Here is a 17,100-nt window from a genome sequence, read left to right as displayed (position 1 = left end):
GTCAAAATTCAGCACATCCTGCAACTTTTGTTAACACAGGTCAAGGCTGCATTAAAATGGCCCTGCCCCGCATTACCCTGGATCAGCTCCGCGTGTGGTTTGGCCACCACTGAGCTGATTCAGGAACCTTCACAGTAACGGGTCAATGTAGATGTGCCAAAATAGCAAAATTACACCCCCACATCTGTTCAAGGTGAGCGGCATACAAATTATTTCAGGACAATCCCCTTTCCTCATTCTTGGCAACAAAAATATAAGAATAAAGTAAATAAATGTCAATTTGTTTTGCTATAATAATGCAGTCATTACTGCCCGAAGCAGCCACCTTAGTCTGCATAATAATAGGGCCGGCCCTTCAACATCAACAATACCCGAAGTGTTTTCCTCTTCTCTAGAAACAAACAACCCAGGCCTATGCTTCACTGTTTACAAATTTAGGCACTGAAACTTGACCTCATACAAAGTGAGCTGAGAGAAATTGATTCCCAGTCCTGGAAAGCTCAGTACAGCAGATGGGGTTAATGCTTAGACAGTGCAGGCCAAAGCCAGAAGGAAATGAAACGTCTTAGCCAAAACACCAACCTTTCCCCTCAAGGTAAGAGAGAAATTCCTACTAACTCTTCCCAAGAATTCAGGGTTGCTGTATCTTGTACCTGTCTTTATCTGCCACCCAATTTGGCAACCACCTTGAGATGCATGAACTCACTCACCAGACCGATCCATAAGCTCCAGATCCCACGGAGACAATGGACGTGTATCGCCTAGGAAGTTCCCAGACTATCTTGTTTACTTCCTGCTTGTAGAAGCCCCTTCTCCTGGAGAAGCTCATCTTCTGGTGTGTCTGGAGTTGACTTCTCCAGCACCCAGGGCTCCAGAGGGAATCAAGGCTCAATCCAGACTCCCCCGCAACTCAGTTTTCCCAAGGAAAGTCAGTAGTTGTTGGTTTCCTTCTCAGCTGCCTTGTGTTCAGTGACACACATCCCTCCTCCCTCTGCCCACACATCACACCAGGAAGGAGGCATCAGGTTGCACATTATTAAGACACTCCTCCCCCAGGTGCTTTCAAAGGACTCACCTTTCTGCGTAGAGTCAGCCACTGGGAGCAGTAGTGAGCCCTGATACATTTAACCAATCCCTTCAGAGTTTCCTGGTCCTAGGTCTCAATAAGCCAGCTTTTAAAAAAGAGAGAGAACAAACACAGCATAGATTACATGTCTTCCTTTGAAAATTATGAATGTAACTAAATGGACAGGGTTTGAAAAATCATATGCTATGTTTGTTCATTACACATTGTCCTTCAGTAAGTGATTTTATAAAAATTCTTAGAAATACTTGTCTGAGATGATAAAATAAATCTTAGACAGCGACTAACACTATATGCAGTTTGACATCACTTTAACAGCCATGACTCCATGCTATGGTATCATGGGAATTGTAGTGTTACAAGGTCTTTAGCCTCCTCTGCCAATGAGTGCTGATGCCTCACGAAACTACAAATTCCATGATTCCATAGCATTGAGCCATAGCAGTTAAAGTGATGTCAACCTGCATTAATCATACAGTGTAGACACACCCTTAGATTTGCATCTTGATTATTGCAATCTTATTTTTTGTCTTCTTACATTCTCTCTCCTTTATACTTCCTTCCTTTCAGTATTACACTCTTTTTATTTATTTATTTACTACATTTATATGCCGCCCTTCTCACCCCGAAGGGGACTCAGAGCGGCTTACAAATTAAATTTACATACAATATTATATTAGCATAGTACAATACTGGTAATAAATTACTATATTGTACTGTATCAATATATTGTAATATAATTAGTCATATCACATATAAAATATAATATATAATTAATATCATTATATTGCATTATTAGTATTATTGACCTTTTTGGGCAAGGTCGTGGAACGTGTGATGGCTGCGCAATCCAGGCATTCTTGGTAGATACTGATTTTCTGGATCCGGCGCAGTCTGGCTTCAGGCCGGGACATGGTACCGAGACAGCCTTGGTCGCCTTAGTTGATGATCTACGCCGGGAACTGGACAGGGGGAGTGTGTCCCTGCTGGTTCTGCTGGACCTCTCAGCGGCCTTCGATACCGTCAATCACGGTATCCTTCTGGGGCGCCTTGCTGGGATGGGTCTCGGGGGTACTGTTCTGCAGCGGCTCCGGTCCTTCCTGGAGGGTCGTTCTCAGATGGTGTCATTGGGGGACACCTGCTCGGCCCCACAACCATTGACTTGTGGGGTCCCGCAGGGGTCAATACTGTCCCCCATGTTGTTTAACATATACATGAAGCCACTGGGAGAGATCATCCGGAGTTTCGGAGTGCGTTGTCATCTGTACGCAGATGATGTCCAGCTCTGTCACTTCTTCCCACCTGTCACTAAGGAGGCTGTTCAGGTCCTGAACCGGTGTCTGGCCGCTGTGTCAGACTGGATGAGGGTGAACAAATTGAAACTTAATCCAGACAAGACAGAGGTCCTCCTGGTCAGTCGCAGGGCTGAACAGGGAATAGGGTTACAGCCTGTGTTGGATGGGGTCGCACTCCCCTTGAAGACACAGGTTCGCAGTCTGGGGGTTTTCCTGGACTCATCGCTGAGCCTGGAGCCCCAGGTCTCGGCGGTGGCCAGGGGAGCCTTTGCACAACTCCGCCTTGTGCGCCAGCTGCGCCCATTCCTTGGGAGGTCTGACTTGGCCACGGTGGTCCACGCTCTGGTTACAGCTCGTTTGGACTACTGCAACGCGCTCTACGTGGGGCTGCCTTTGAAGACGGCTCGGAAGCTCCAACTAGTACAACGGGCGGCAGCCAGACTAATAACAGGAGCGGCTTACAGGGAGCGTACTACTCCCATGCTGAGCCAGCTCCACTGGCTGCCGATATGCTACCGAGCCCAATTCAAAGTGCTGGTTTTGACCTAAAAGCCCTAAATGGTTCTGGCCCATCTTACCTGTCCGAACGTATTTCCCCCATGAGCCTTCTAGAACTCTTAGATCATCGGGGGAGGCCCTGCTCTCAGTCCCACCAGCCTCGCAGGTAAGGCTGGTGGGAACGAGGGACAGGGCCTTCTCGGTGGTGGCTCCTCAGCTGTGGAACACCCTCCCCAGCAACATACGGCAGATACCAACTCTCCTAGGCTTCAGGAAAGCCTTAAAGATATGGCTGTGCACACAAGCTTTTAATGAATAAGAACATGGACTTTACATGACCTGTACGAAGACTTGAGGATTCTGGATGAATGGATTTTAATCTTGGACATTCTTAAAATTTTATATAATGTGATTTTATTTTGTAATGGTACCGGTTTTATATGAACTTTTGTTTTGTAGATTGTTTTATATGAATTGTTGTTTTTACATTGTTTTTAGGCATTGAATTTTTGCCTATTTACTGTAAGCCGCTTTGAGTCTCCTTGGAGAGAAAGGCGGGGTAAAAGTGATGTAAATAAATAAATAAAAAATTATATCGTATACAATATAATATTATGAATATTATATGTATATACAATATGTTATAATTATTATATATTATTGTAAATTATATATATATATATACACATACATATAAACACACACACACACATATATGTGTGTGTGTACATATATATACATATATATACATATATATAAAACGTTTTGATCCCTCATTGTGATCATGTTACCTCCCCTTTGGATATTTCTTCATTGATTACCCATTCCTTCTAGGATTCAATAAAAGCTTCTTGTTTTAATGTTCAAAGTCTCACACAACCCAGAACCCAATATCTTTCAGACCTTTTTTTTTTTACCAGCCTCTTGATATCTATCTTCTAGGAATTCTTGACTTTTCATGCCTGGCTTGGCTTTGTCCTTTCTCACTCTGCCTCTTACTCTTGGAATTATCTCCCTGAACATTTGTGGACTGCAATTTCTTTTGTTATTTTTAAACCTCAGTTGAAAATGTTTTTTGTTTTCAAAAGCTCTTGGAATTCTAGTTTGATATCATTGGGTAATCTTGTGTATTTTGATTACATTTATAGGCTAGTCTGCTTTGTATTACAGTATATTAGTGTGGTTTTTTTTGCGATTTATTTGGATAATTTGTTTTCCAATTGCCTTGTAGTTGTATACTATATAATCCCTTCCTTCTCTATGTGTACATAATATGCATACACATATATTTCAGATTGTGTGCCTCTGGTAGGACACACTGTTTTTGGTTTCTTTACTGTACATTTGATAGCATTAAATGAATGCTGGTAATGAGAGGATACTTTCCACCTCACAACCTCCGAGGATGCCTGCCATAGATGTGGGCGAAACGTCAGGAGATAATACTTCTAGAACATGGCCATACATCCCGGAAAACATACAACAACCCTACTTTCCTTATGTCGCAGGCAAAGACATTTTTATTTAAGCAAGTTTTTATTTTATACGTATGGGAGGTATTTTACTAGAGATATTTTATTTCCCTCTTTTGAATGTTTTTAATTGATTTGAAAATATTTTATGAAGTTATTGTAACTATTCTTAGAGTTTATTGTAATTTTTAATTTGTTGTCTTTGGTATCAGTCTTTGGTCGTATCCTGGAAGAAAGGTAGCATATAAATAAATTAAATAATTAAATAAAATAGATGCTATTGTTCTTTAACTAACATTGTTTCCAAATTATAGCAACTGTAGGGTGACCCTATCACAGTGGTTTCTTAATGAGATTTGACCAGATGGGGCTTGCCTTTGCTTTCCTCTGAGGTTAAGGCCATCCAATAGGCTTCCAGCCTTTGGAGAAGTCATATTTTCTCAGCCTCAGAAGACAAAGGTCATGTGGCCGGCATGACTGCATGGAGCGCCATTCTTAGGAGTATGACCTGCCAAATTCACCCAATGGGTTTCCCTGGCTGAGTGGGAATTCAAACCATGACCTCTAGTATCTTAGTCCAACACTCAAACCACTATACCATGACTTTCTATAATTAATCATTTAGAACATTTATTTAATAATTAACTCAACAAAATTTACTTCCCAGCTTTATAGTGTTAAGATAGAGTTTTGGGGATGAATAGGCTATCCTGAGCAAGATCTTCCAGGATCAATGTAGTCATTGCCTGTACCTCAGTTCATAAGCAAACAGGCTCACCATGTCATTTTTGTGCATTGTGTTAGGTTGAAATGCTCATAGTTGTATCAGAATTGTAACTGGTGGATTTAAAAACCAGGAATCACATAAGAACAGAAATAAAATAGCATCGAGCTTCTGGTATTTTCCTCTAGTAAGCCCCTTAGATGACTCTTGTAGTTCAGGATTGTGTCTTCTTTAACAAGTGAGGGAGTGTATAAATAAATACCAGTAGTACCAGGAAGGAGATAAGAACAAAAAACAAAGAATGAGAATACACGCAATTAGAAGGTGGATTTTGAACAATAGTAACCTAAAGCTAAAAAACATGCCCAGACAGAAGATTTTGGACAGTAATATGCCCCCCAACAGATTATTATGGAATGTGAATGCTAATACAGTAGAGTCTTGCTTATCCAACATAAATGGGCCAACAGAACGTTGGATAAGCAAAAATGTTGGATAATAAGGAGGGATTAAGGAAAAGCCTATTAAACGTCAAACTACATTATGATTTTACAAATTTAGCACCCAAACATCATGTTTTACAGCAAATCGACAGAAAAAAACAGTTCAATACATGGTAACATTATGTAGTAATTACTGTATTTATGAATTTAGCACCAAAACATCGCAATGTATTGAAAACATTGACTGCAAAAACACAGACTACTAAAAGGCAGAGTGTGTTGGATAATACAGAATGTTGGATGAGTGAAGGTTGGATGGGCGAGACTCTACTGTATTCAAGTACAAAGATAGATGAGCTTTTAGCAATGATTTGTCATGTAGATGCAAATAGTAACATTGTTTAATTTTCTTAAGAAAATTATGAACTGGGCAAAAAATGCAAATGATTTTCAATGCCATAGTTGAGGAGTGAATGAAGCCTCAGGATGGCTTGCCAGTTTTTGACTGGGACAAAACCATAATCCAAATCATGAAGGGAGCTAGTTGGAACTTTACAATGCAGGTAGAATATAACCAGTTCAAACACAGATAGACCATTTAAATGAACATTTTTAATTTGCACTACAGCCATTTTTTAAAAATTGTTATTTACACGAGGTGGTTTTTGATCTGTGGAAGTATTACAAATAAAGAGAAGTCCAAGAGATCGAGTCATCAATTACCCTGTTCACGTCTTGCAAATTCAAGGCTGTGGTTTCCTTGGCTGACTCAAGGTGTGGTCTTCAGAAGTTTGATCTGCCTTTCAGTTTACTAAGCATTACACTAACTAAAGAAGTCTAAGGATTTTGTTGTTCTGCTCACACTTACCCAGGTGCTAGCAGGGTAACAAACACAACTAACAACACTTGGCCTTATTATATTATAATGCACTAGCTGTGCCTGGCCACGCGTTGCTGTGGCTGATGGGAATCATTTGTTGACCAGGTGGAATAGCAGTGAATAGCCTTGCAGCCTTAAAGTCTGGGTGTTTTCTCCTTACGTGAATCCTTGTTTGGTGAGCTGGAATACAATGGAATAGGTTTGCTGCTTGGAAGGCTGGGTACTTGCGTTGTAGGTAAATGGTTTTTTAGCCAATTTGAATTGCACTGAATAGCCTCGCTGTTTCAAAGACTGAGTGCTTTCTACATAGGGGCATCCTTTCTTGGGCAGGCTGAATGAGACGGAGTAGCCTCATGGCTTGAAACCCTGAGGGTGTACTATGAAGGGGAAATCTTGCTTGGTCAGGTTGAACAGCACTGAATAGCCTTGCTGTTTGGAAGCCTGGTTGCTTCCTGCCTGGGGGAATTGTTTGTTGGGAGGTGTTAGCTGGCCCTGGTTGTTTCCTTTCTGGAATTCCCATTTTCAGAGTGTTGTTCTTTATTTAATGTCCTGATTTTGGAGATTATATTGTTCTGTATTATTACACCATAGTAATTGTAGATATTATATTTGTTGCCTGAGAGTTCAGGGCGGCGGAAGAGAGAGAGAGGTCCAGGCAGCTGAGGCTGGGAAGGTAGGGCCCTCCTCTGAAGAGGGGGAAAGGGGAGGGAGGGTTTAGGACCCTTTGGGGGGGGGCTCTTTCCGGCCTTGGGGCCACCCCTTGAGGCGTCTATGTCCAAAAGAAAATAAATAGTTAAAAGAAAAGCAACCTTGGGCCTTGCGGCCTCCCTCCGGCCTGGCGGGAGGCGGAGGTGGCTCTTCGGGGGGAAGGTTCGGGCTCCGACTCTCTCGTGGCCGGGGCCGCCCTGAGGCCTGCGGGGCACGGAGGAGGCTGCGGTGGTCTTCATGGGGGGAGGGTGCCTTTCTGGAAGCCCCCCCCCCCCGCCTTCGGCTGTGCAGGCCTCAACATCCAAAAAAAAAAAAAGAAAAAAAAAAAGAAACCTTGGGGCCTCGCGGCCTCCCTCTGGCTGGGGGAGGCTGAGATGGCTCTTGGAGGGGGGAGGGTGTTGTTCCACGCCTGCTCGGGCCCCGCTGCGGCCTGACAATTTTTACTCCGCGGCCCTGCCGCGTGGAGGCCCCTCCTCCAACCACCATGGGGCCTTCCAGCCAGGCTGACGGCTGGGTTTTTAAGGCCCCGTGGAGGTTTTTGACGGGATTTTTTATTGTATCAACCTAGAGGTGTGGATGATGGGTTGTGTTGTCAAATTTCGAGGTTGGGGGGCTGGTAGTTTTGTTGTTTTGCTCGGTGCCGCGATTCCATCACTCTTTTTTATATATATAGATTGTGCAAGGAGAGTAGCAAAACAATATATTAGCTTGTAAAGCCACTAGAATTTGTGCAAGAGTACTAGAATGCAATGAAGAAAGATTTGTGCAACACTAGGGTACCACTTTCTGAAGCAGAGTGTACATGGATCTGTGAAGCAGCTTGTGAAACTATTTGTGAAAGAGAACGTTCAGCAGTATAGATTTGATGCTCGAACAAACCTAAAGCGTAAGGTCTTGCAGGTTTGTCCTACTGGGATGGCACTATTGGATATAACTCACTGCAGTGGAAGCCATAGTTTCTCCAATTGTGAAGCAACAGGAGAGTACTGTTGCTTTCTCACCCTGCCTGTGCAGGCTTCCAAATGCTGCGCAAAATAGGATACAAGAGATTAATCAGCCACACCTCATGGACAGAGCATGTGCCTTTTGCACATTGAAATCACTTGTTTAGTCACTAGCAGCTGGATGTTTTAGAGTTCTATATTGCCACTGCCTTCTTGTTTTGACAGCCTTGGATAGATAAATTGAGACTCTTTGCTTTGATCCACCAATGCCCTTATGATCTTAAAGATGTTTTGCCTATTAACACCCAGCTTTCAAGATATGGAATTCAACTTTAAATAGAAGAAAGTATTGGCATATTGAAAATAAAGAACAATGTTATCAATGCAATTATTTTAATTGGCAATTATAGTACAAACAATTGCAGACAGTTAATCAATAGCTGCATCTCAGATTCAACAGGTTATTGCAAGCTATAGTGCACATACTCCAGTTATGCTTAAACTTATTCCATTGCCTTGACTACAGTCCACTTAGGTGATTTGTATACTACAGCTCTTTTCTTAATTGTAAAATATCTTTCAGGCGCTCACACATAATATTAGGACTGGAGAGAGAATTCTGAATGATTGGCAAATAGTAACCAGTTGGTTTCCTTGTTGCCCTGCAGGTCTTCCATTCCTGGGTAATTGGCTTGTGTTACCATAGGTCATTCCCATTCCCTTGATCATATCATCACATGCTGATTGCAAGACCTTGTAATTAGGTTGCTAAATTAATGCATTCTCTCATTATGAGAGGTCAGAGGTTTGGTCATAGTGAAAAATGTGTGTCTGGAGCTAATAGGTTCCAGCAGAGAATTAATATGAATATATTTGTCATGCTCACACTTTTTTCATCATCCATCTACCCATGAGGACATCTGGTATTTTGCAAAAGGCACACTTTGCATTAAAATTAGCATGTATGGGTCATATATTTTAAAAAAATGCTTGGAGTGTACTATTACTGTACATGTACATAAGTCATGTGTCCATAACCAGAGGTATTTCCTTTCTACCTTCAGTTGTTGGATTCTGTTCCTTGGGGGAACGAGCCAGCCAATATAAAGTTAGAGAGCTAGTTGGAAATTGCCTAAAGATGATGGAATCTGAAGTTCAGCAGCTGAAAAATCTACACATTCCCCATCCCTTTAAAAGGAAAAAGACCACCACAATCACACATATCCTCACATTTACTTCTGGATTCTATCATGTCATGGATAGTGGGTACCCAGAATGGCTGGCTTCTATTCAGGTCAGCTTATACTTGAGTATATAGGTATTCAGAGTTGGACAGTCTTATCTTATTAAAGTCTTATTATCTTAAATTACAGCTTTATATAAATATTCAAAAACATTTAACCTACTGATGCCTCAAATAATGCAATTTTATTAATATCTATTTTATTTTTGAAATTGACCCATAGCTGCTGCATTTCCCATCCTCGTCTTATACTCGAGTCAGTAAGTTTTCCCAGTTTTTGTGGTAAAATTAGGTGCCTCGGCTTATATTCGAGTCGGTTTATATTCGAGTATATACAGGTAATACTATTCTCTGTATATATTGACTTTTTTTACTAAAAAAAACTTTAAAAATCGTACTAACATTTTGGAAATGTTTATATGGTTTATCATGGCTATGAAACACACGTCAAAACTTGAGATCATCATATTGACAATTGGAGACTTGGTCAACTTTTACGAAGTCATTAAGGATAAAACACAGATGCTTCCTCACTCAAAATATGGATTAAATTAGGACTTCCAATTTTTTTTCCTAATTTTCACAAGTAGATTACTGAAAACATTTCAGTTTGATAGACTTTTAAATGCCAGTTGAAGAGACTTCAAATGATTATATGCAAAGCAGAAGTAACAGAAAAGTTTATGGAATGTTCCATTTTGGTATTCTTAAAAAGAAGTGTAAAGAAAAATAATCCAGTTAACAAGGTGATGACGATAAATTCAACTGAATGTTAACTGGTCTTAATTTGAAGATTTCATTGCAGTTCTCAGCACACTGGTTAACCATGCCCAGGACATATACAGTTCCTAGCTACTGTCAATCAGCTATAAAAATTCACTTTTGGTAGTGATTTTAACCAAATTAATCTCAAATAACTTCTCGTACTCACCCCAAGTATCATTATCATACTTATAAGCTTGTGATTTCTTAAAAGTAGTCTAAAAAAATAGCATGCTTATTTTTAAAAGTGTCCACAACACATTATGAAACGAGGACTATACATAATGCAATGGAGTTCTGGAAGTTAAACAGGTGTAGTTTGATTAGTATTCTTGATTGCAAACCAACAGTAAACTATACACATGTGGCTTTGTTTTCCATAGTGGAATGTAAGGTGTAATCGCAGCAGCCTTGATTAATACAATTAAGATAAGCCTTATAAAATATCCTATAATTTATTATTCTGTTGTTATAAAATGCCTTCCTAAACAGATAGACAAGTCTCTCATGTAATATGCAAGTAATCTCATGTATTACAATCTCAATTTGAAGCTGGTAGGAAGAAATGAAATATTTTGAGTTTTCCTACTGTTGCACTTCTACACTAAAGGCAGACCGCTTCTCAAAGCAGTAGGAAAAAATTGGGATGTCTTCGGAATTCTAGGCATTTTGCCATTTCCAGCTGCAAATGGTAATCCATCTTCCTGTCTCTTCTATCCAGGGCTTCCCACAAAGTACACTCTACTCTCCCAGTCCAACTCAGAAGACAGTTTTGCAACATGTTTGCATGCAATCATATTGCACAGGAAGCTCAGGCAAATACTGCAAGAATGCCTTATTCAGTGGTTCTCAATCTTTGGTCCTTCGGATGTTTTGGACCAACTCCCAGAACTCCCAGCCAGCCAGTTAGGAATTGCTGAAGTCCAAAACACCTGGAGGACCAAAGGTTGAGAAGCTCTGCCTTATACCATATATATCTTTCCCACAAAGACTAGTATATCCCTGTGTTTGTTTAGCAATGATCAAATAGTCAAGTCAAATACTAAATACTTTTCTCAACAAATTAAATGCACACATAGAAAGCATGTAACAATTGAACTTATCTGTAGACAGTGCCCAACTCCATTTCTGTAAACCTAAAAAATATGGCAAAATAAACAATTGCTAATGGAAGAAAAATGCAGAAGTGGTTTGCGTTATATATGTGTGAGCACAAACAACACATGCACAATGTCTTGTGCTGCAGTGGAGAGCATACACTAATATGAGTTCCTTAAGATTTCATTATGAAAGACATTTCATAGTTCTATTAATGTAGATTGATAAAAAATACTTCTCTAAAAACCTGGGTGGGCAATTACTAACAACATTCTGGGCATGTAAACAGTTTTTATTATCAGTTTTAAAACAGATTTGTTTGCACTTTTATTTGACAATATTTCAGTGCAGAGGAGAGAACAGAAGAAGTGAAATGAGTATTGAAAGAGGCAAAACAAATCACCACCCAATACACACAGTGGCCAATCATGATTAAGTTTGTTTGTTCAGTACATGTAGTGCTATGAATGAATTTGTCCCGTATCATCCTTGCTTCATCAAAATGAAAGAATCGACTTCATTGTAAAGAAACATCAATTTATAGCCAACAGTCTATGAAGTCTGAAAAATAGGTTTATTTCAAAACCAGTGGCATTGTGGGATTTCCTATATGGCATAACCAGTTAGAGCAAAGTTCCTAGATACATAAAAAATGTAGAACATTTCTTTACAGTGTGTACTTTCTGTCCAGAGTTCAGGCAGTTGAACAGCATCACACTAGCGACGAGAATTGCACTCCACAGGGCCTCCCATACAGTCTCAACTTTGAGATAATTCCACTCATAAATATACCTAACATTCTTTCTGTTGTACGTCTGCATGAAAGTCACATGGCAGATTACACATATAATGATAGAGAAAAATAATCTTTGTGTATGTTATACAGAGTATATCTACATTTCCATCTGAATACTTAGGACTGTACATCCAGTAGAAGGAGCTGATTTTGTTTGGTCTTAAGAAGGCCTCCAAACAAAAAGCATGAAGGAATGCTGCTCTCTGGACCCCAAGTCAAAGTTTCTATACAGCGGGACGGACCTGAAGGGAGATCACTAGAAAGGAAGGATCTGATGGCTTTATTATTCACATGCCTTTTTACTTTCACGGCTTCTCTGTACAAAAGGGATAAATACACAAAAATCCCACATCCATTTGAACAACAAAAATACTGCAAAGCTTTACACTCTTTCAGAGACAGGCATACAATCCATGCATGATACCTGCATTTATATAAATTTCAGAAAATATTTTAAAAATAGGATCTTGGATACCTAAAATACCTGATGAACACAAAATACTTGAACTGGTGCCCCCGAAGCCCACAAAGTTCATAAGCAGGGAAATGTCAAGGTTACTTGATTTCTATCATCTAGGAATACAATGGTGTGAATCTTGTGCTGGGTTAATGCAAGCCGATAAAACAATTCATTTTAAAGCCCCCAAAGGAAGCTCACAGAAAGGTGCATGTTCATCAGCGCCTTTCCTCAAAAGTGCCCACAATGTCAACATTAAGTGTAATAAAAACATATGGATGTTGTGATTCCCCATGACACTATGATATTGAATGCAGCAATTAATTAGCAGATTTACTTCCCCAGGGCCTCCTCCAAGGAAATACAAGCAAGCCCTACGATGCACACACATTACAACATACACAAACCCACACGCCACATTAAGAAGATACAAAACATTAACAGGCAGCGTGATGGAACCTGCTGCTGAAAGATCTCAGGGTTGGGCAGCACAGAAAGGCAAATGACAAAATCCAACTAATATGGGAATACATCCTATCACTGAAAGAGATGCATTTTGGCCATAGCCACCAGTTAGTAATACATGGGCATCCTGTGACTCAGACCCTGGAAAGCAGCAAGCTCAGAGGTCCACTATACAGAGTACTAACACAGACTCTATTTTCCCTTAGTAATTTAAGGCACAAACTTCTTTTTTTACACTGTTTCAGACAAGAAGCTCTCAAGAGACAGCCCTTCATAGCATCATCCTTCCTGCTGTACAAATACTGGGAAGAGGCTTTGGGTGTAAAGCAGCTGGCATGGCATGGAATGGAAAGACATCCCTTACCCTCTCTTCTCTCATTCTAAAAAGCAGAGGGCACAGTTCAAGTAATAGTTCAGCTTGCATTATCCAAGTCTCATCTGGGTAGAAGAGCCATTTAATGGCAAGAAATTACTACTGAGAATTTGAAATCTCAGCTTCCCTGCATAATGTCTGCCTTGACCCGGAGCAGTGAAAGCTGGTTGCCAACAGTAAAGGCTAAAAAGCAATCAAACAGGTTTTCAGAAGCATGTCCCAAACTGTATACAAAAATACAAGAGAACATGCAAATTATTTATACAGTTACTGCATAAATACTTTTCTCCAAATCTTTCTTCTCATCCTCTTCAATTCCTCCATTCAACATACACATAAACACACAACCCCCCTCCCCCTCCACCAAGGAGAATCTTCACGGCAAGAGGCACTTGTATGATATGTGGAGAATCCTTATGGAAAAGGCCTTCTCCTCACAGTGATATGGAACAAAGACAAACGGATGCTCAGGACTCCATTTCCTCTTGGTCAAGCGGTGGTGGCACAAAGCTAACTACTTCATCATAGGTCAGGCCTAGAGGAAAAAGAGAGATACACACTTTAGCTAACAATTATCAGCCCACCTCCCACTCTTGAGATGTATTTACTCAATTGTTTTCAGTCGTCAGAGTCAACTACACCACTAAACTCAAATAAGGTATTTGTCTTTCCTAGTTAGTGCTAAGTGATTTAATGAGCTGGCACTAGGCTATTATATTTGAATACATTTTGTAAGGAACAATGTGATGTAAGCTTAACCTTTCACAAAATACTTTACTCATTATTAAGAGCATCTCCCCATGTTGGCACTCACTTGAAGAAAGAACCAGCCTCACTCTAATTTGATTGTGAACCCACTTAGGAAAACAAATTAATTGCCCAATAACATTATGCTGCCCATATAAATTTATTTATTATTTACAGCATTTATATTCCACCCTTCTCACCCCGAAGGGGACTCAGGGCGGATCACATTACACATATAGGCAAACATTCAATGCCTTTTTAACATAGAACAAAGACAAGACAAACATAGGCTCCGAGCGGGCCTCGAACTCATGACCTCCTGGTCAGAGTGATTCATTGCAGCTAGTTTCAGCTGGCTTGCTCTCCAGCCTGCGCCACAGCCCGGAACTTAATACATACGACAATCACATTAATCAGATAGAAAGCCACTCTTCCACTGCCACCTCCCTCTTTTTTTTAAAGAACAGAATTTCCAGACAAAAGAAACTACTGTAAATTGTGAATCTTCTACTCTCTTTCCTAAATGTGCATGACTAGTAAAGCTCACCAGGCAATAGACTCATTATTTTGATAATATTCAGCTTTAAAAGTACCATTTCTCTCCACAAAAAGGAATTCTAATGTTGAAAGGACAATGCTATTGGATTATTGTTCTTACAATATGATATATAAATATATCATCAATAAGTAGCATTTGCCAAAACTTCACCAGTTCACCAGCACAGTCTACCCAAGCCACTTACTTTTCCATTCCTCTATATCCAGTTCTCTGCTTTCAAAAGACTGATCGTAGGGATCTGCCACTGGTTCATCGTCTGGGTCATGATACTGAGCAAAATAAGTATGGGCCAAAGCTTCAGCAGCAGTAATTCGTTTGTCTGTGTCCAGCACAAGCATCTTCTCCAACAAGTCCACAGCTTCAGGAACATCATAACCAAAAGAAGAGGAGGAAGAGGGTGGTGTTTAAATATAAAAAAGTTATTTTAAAAATTCAGCTGGATCAGAATCCATAGTTAGTAATGTGAGAAATATTATTGATGGTATCCTAATGACAGTAGTCCAGCTTTCAAGGTTTACTTGAGAAGTAATAGTGTTGTACTAAGATATATCATCTCGTACTTCAGGCACAGTATTGACAACTCTGATTAGAAGTGGCTCTCCAGGATTTCAACCAGGAATCTTTCCTGCCTTTTTGGAGATCTTAAAAGGGTGGGTGGCCTCCCACACAATATTAAACAAGCCCAACCCTGTTTAGCTTCCAAAATCAGACATGATTAGGGGTCTTTAAGGTGGCATGATAGCATTGCTTCAAAGCATGCCCCTCAAGCACCACTTTTGCCCTGCAAAAGGCCCGCAAGGGACAATTTTGGGGGGATACTTTTGGATTCAACTATAGATTGGAAACTATAAGCATAAGCAAGCACTGAACAATTTGTTTTCTTCCTGACTTAAACATAGTTGAAGAACTGACTTCTATAGCAATAATAAGTTACCATTTTAATTATTAAAACATATATACAACAAAACTGAAAAGCTAGCAAGAAACAAAAAAACCTGTCATCAGAATTTTTTTTCCGCAAGGGATTTCTGTCTAGAAGCCCCTCAGAACCAATGACTTAACAGCATCTCCACTTTATGAACAAAGAACATAATCTTAATGCTTCAAACTGTACCATTCAAACAACATTTACCATTTTAAGGCATGAATCTAATGTCCCACATGGCAATGAAATAGCCGCTAATCTTACCCAGTGGATTGGCACCAATAAATACATTTTCAAAATTCATCTTCGGCATATAAGACAATGACTGTATGTAGTTTCTTGCCTGAGAGGAGAGAAGGAAATGCAACAATTTCAAGTTTTACCTTCTAATGAGTATTTGTGTGATTTTTCTTATGAGCATATTTTAGTTTTTTGAGAAGTACTTATCTCATTTAGATACTCACCAGAGTGATGGGAAAGCTGTTAACAAGTGCTAACATTTAGGCTTTATGAGTTAAAAAATACTGGATGAGCATAGTTATCTATATAGTAGACTGCAAAACAAGGATGAGCTCCTGTAGGACAGCAGTTGCACTCACATACACCTAATGCATCTGAATACTAACTCAACACAAATGGTACTGATGAAACATGCTAAAAAAGCAATGTAATTCAAATTTTCTTTCAATCAGCAAATAATGAAATGTCAGTAGAGCTAACTAGGCAACTTAAGACCATGGAATTACATGAAGACAGTGTCCTCAAAAAAGAGAACTTTTTATTAGCTAAGGTTGTTGAGTTTATGTTTTTATGATGTTTTATATGTTTTATGTGTTTAATTCATTGTAATGCAATTGTATTTTATGGTGATATATTTAAAATTTGTTTTGCTGGGCTTAGTCCCCATGTAAGCCGCTCCGAGTCCCTTCAGGGAGATGGGGCGTGATAGAAGAATAAAGTTATTATTATTATTACAAATAATAACAGCTGCTCAACCTGGAGGAGGGTATCTTTGTCTCAACTGCACAAGTTCAGGCTACAAGAAGACTTTTAAGGTGTTATAGATATTGCTGCCTTTGAAGGTGACTCAGAAACTTTCAACTAGTAAGGGGCTCTGAGAATGCTTGTGGGGCCAGGTATTCATAACATGTTACATTGATGTGCTGTGAGCTGTCTATATGTTTCCAATGTTCAATTTAAAATTACGGTTTTAACCATTTAAGCATCAAACCATTTGGGACCACAAAATCTGAAGAAACAGCTTTAAACAAATGCGTCTGTTTAAGTCTGTTTTAAGAACCTCAGAATTTCAGCAGACAAATGAGCTTAAAAATAAAACTATTTGAGTGGGGAGGCCACTTCTTTGAATCCTTTTCATATTGCTTAATCTGTACTAGCCTTTAAGCACATTTTAGGATGTTTTGTTCCAGTCTAACTTTGTTTTTGTTTTTTTCTAATTTCTATTGCTTTTAGAATGGATTGATATTGTAGCAAGTATTGTTTCATGCTGTTTTAGTTTGCAAGTTGCCTTGGAAAGATTGTGCTCTAAGTGATGGGCTACAAATGCATAGATGAAGGCATGAAAGAATGTTGTGAAGTGCAGATCATGATGCACACCCTGTTAGAT

At 39.7% G+C, this 17,100-nt stretch overlaps 2 protein-coding genes and 1 long non-coding RNA gene across 4 annotated transcripts in view; 1 reads left to right on the top strand and 2 right to left on the bottom strand.

The window, feature by feature from the left end:
* Positions 1 to 1,054, bottom strand: part of mapk13 (mitogen-activated protein kinase 13) — a 36,165-nt gene extending 35,111 nt beyond the window's left edge. Inside the window, exon 1 of the mRNA XM_003226474.4 lies at positions 711 to 1,054. Coding sequence (XP_003226522.1) covers positions 711 to 829 — 119 coding nt within the window. The 5' untranslated portion in view covers positions 830 to 1,054. The remainder of the gene's footprint in view (positions 1 to 710) is intronic.
* LOC103280410 (uncharacterized) overlaps positions 1 to 17,100 on the top strand; it is a 49,472-nt gene that overhangs the window by 5,057 nt on the left and 27,315 nt on the right. The window lies entirely within an intron of this gene.
* Positions 11,707 to 17,100, bottom strand: part of mapk14 (mitogen-activated protein kinase 14) — a 40,953-nt gene continuing 35,559 nt past the window's right edge. For both annotated transcript variants that reach the window (XM_003226475.4, XM_003226476.4), the window contains exons 10-12: positions 15,738 to 15,816; positions 14,733 to 14,906; positions 11,707 to 13,777 (exon numbers count right to left, since the gene is read on the bottom strand). In XM_003226475.4, coding sequence (XP_003226523.1) covers positions 13,710 to 13,777; positions 14,733 to 14,906; positions 15,738 to 15,816 — 321 coding nt within the window. In that variant the 3' untranslated portion in view covers positions 11,707 to 13,709. The remainder of the gene's footprint in view (positions 13,778 to 14,732; positions 14,907 to 15,737; positions 15,817 to 17,100) is intronic.

The sequence above is a fragment of the Anolis carolinensis genome, chromosome 4 (genome assembly GCF_035594765.1).
Source record: "Anolis carolinensis isolate JA03-04 chromosome 4, rAnoCar3.1.pri, whole genome shotgun sequence".
Classification (NCBI taxonomy): domain Eukaryota; kingdom Metazoa; phylum Chordata; class Lepidosauria; order Squamata; family Dactyloidae; genus Anolis; species Anolis carolinensis.
The sequence above is the reverse complement of the archived record's forward strand: the minus strand, read 5'-3'. Positions and strand labels throughout refer to the sequence as shown.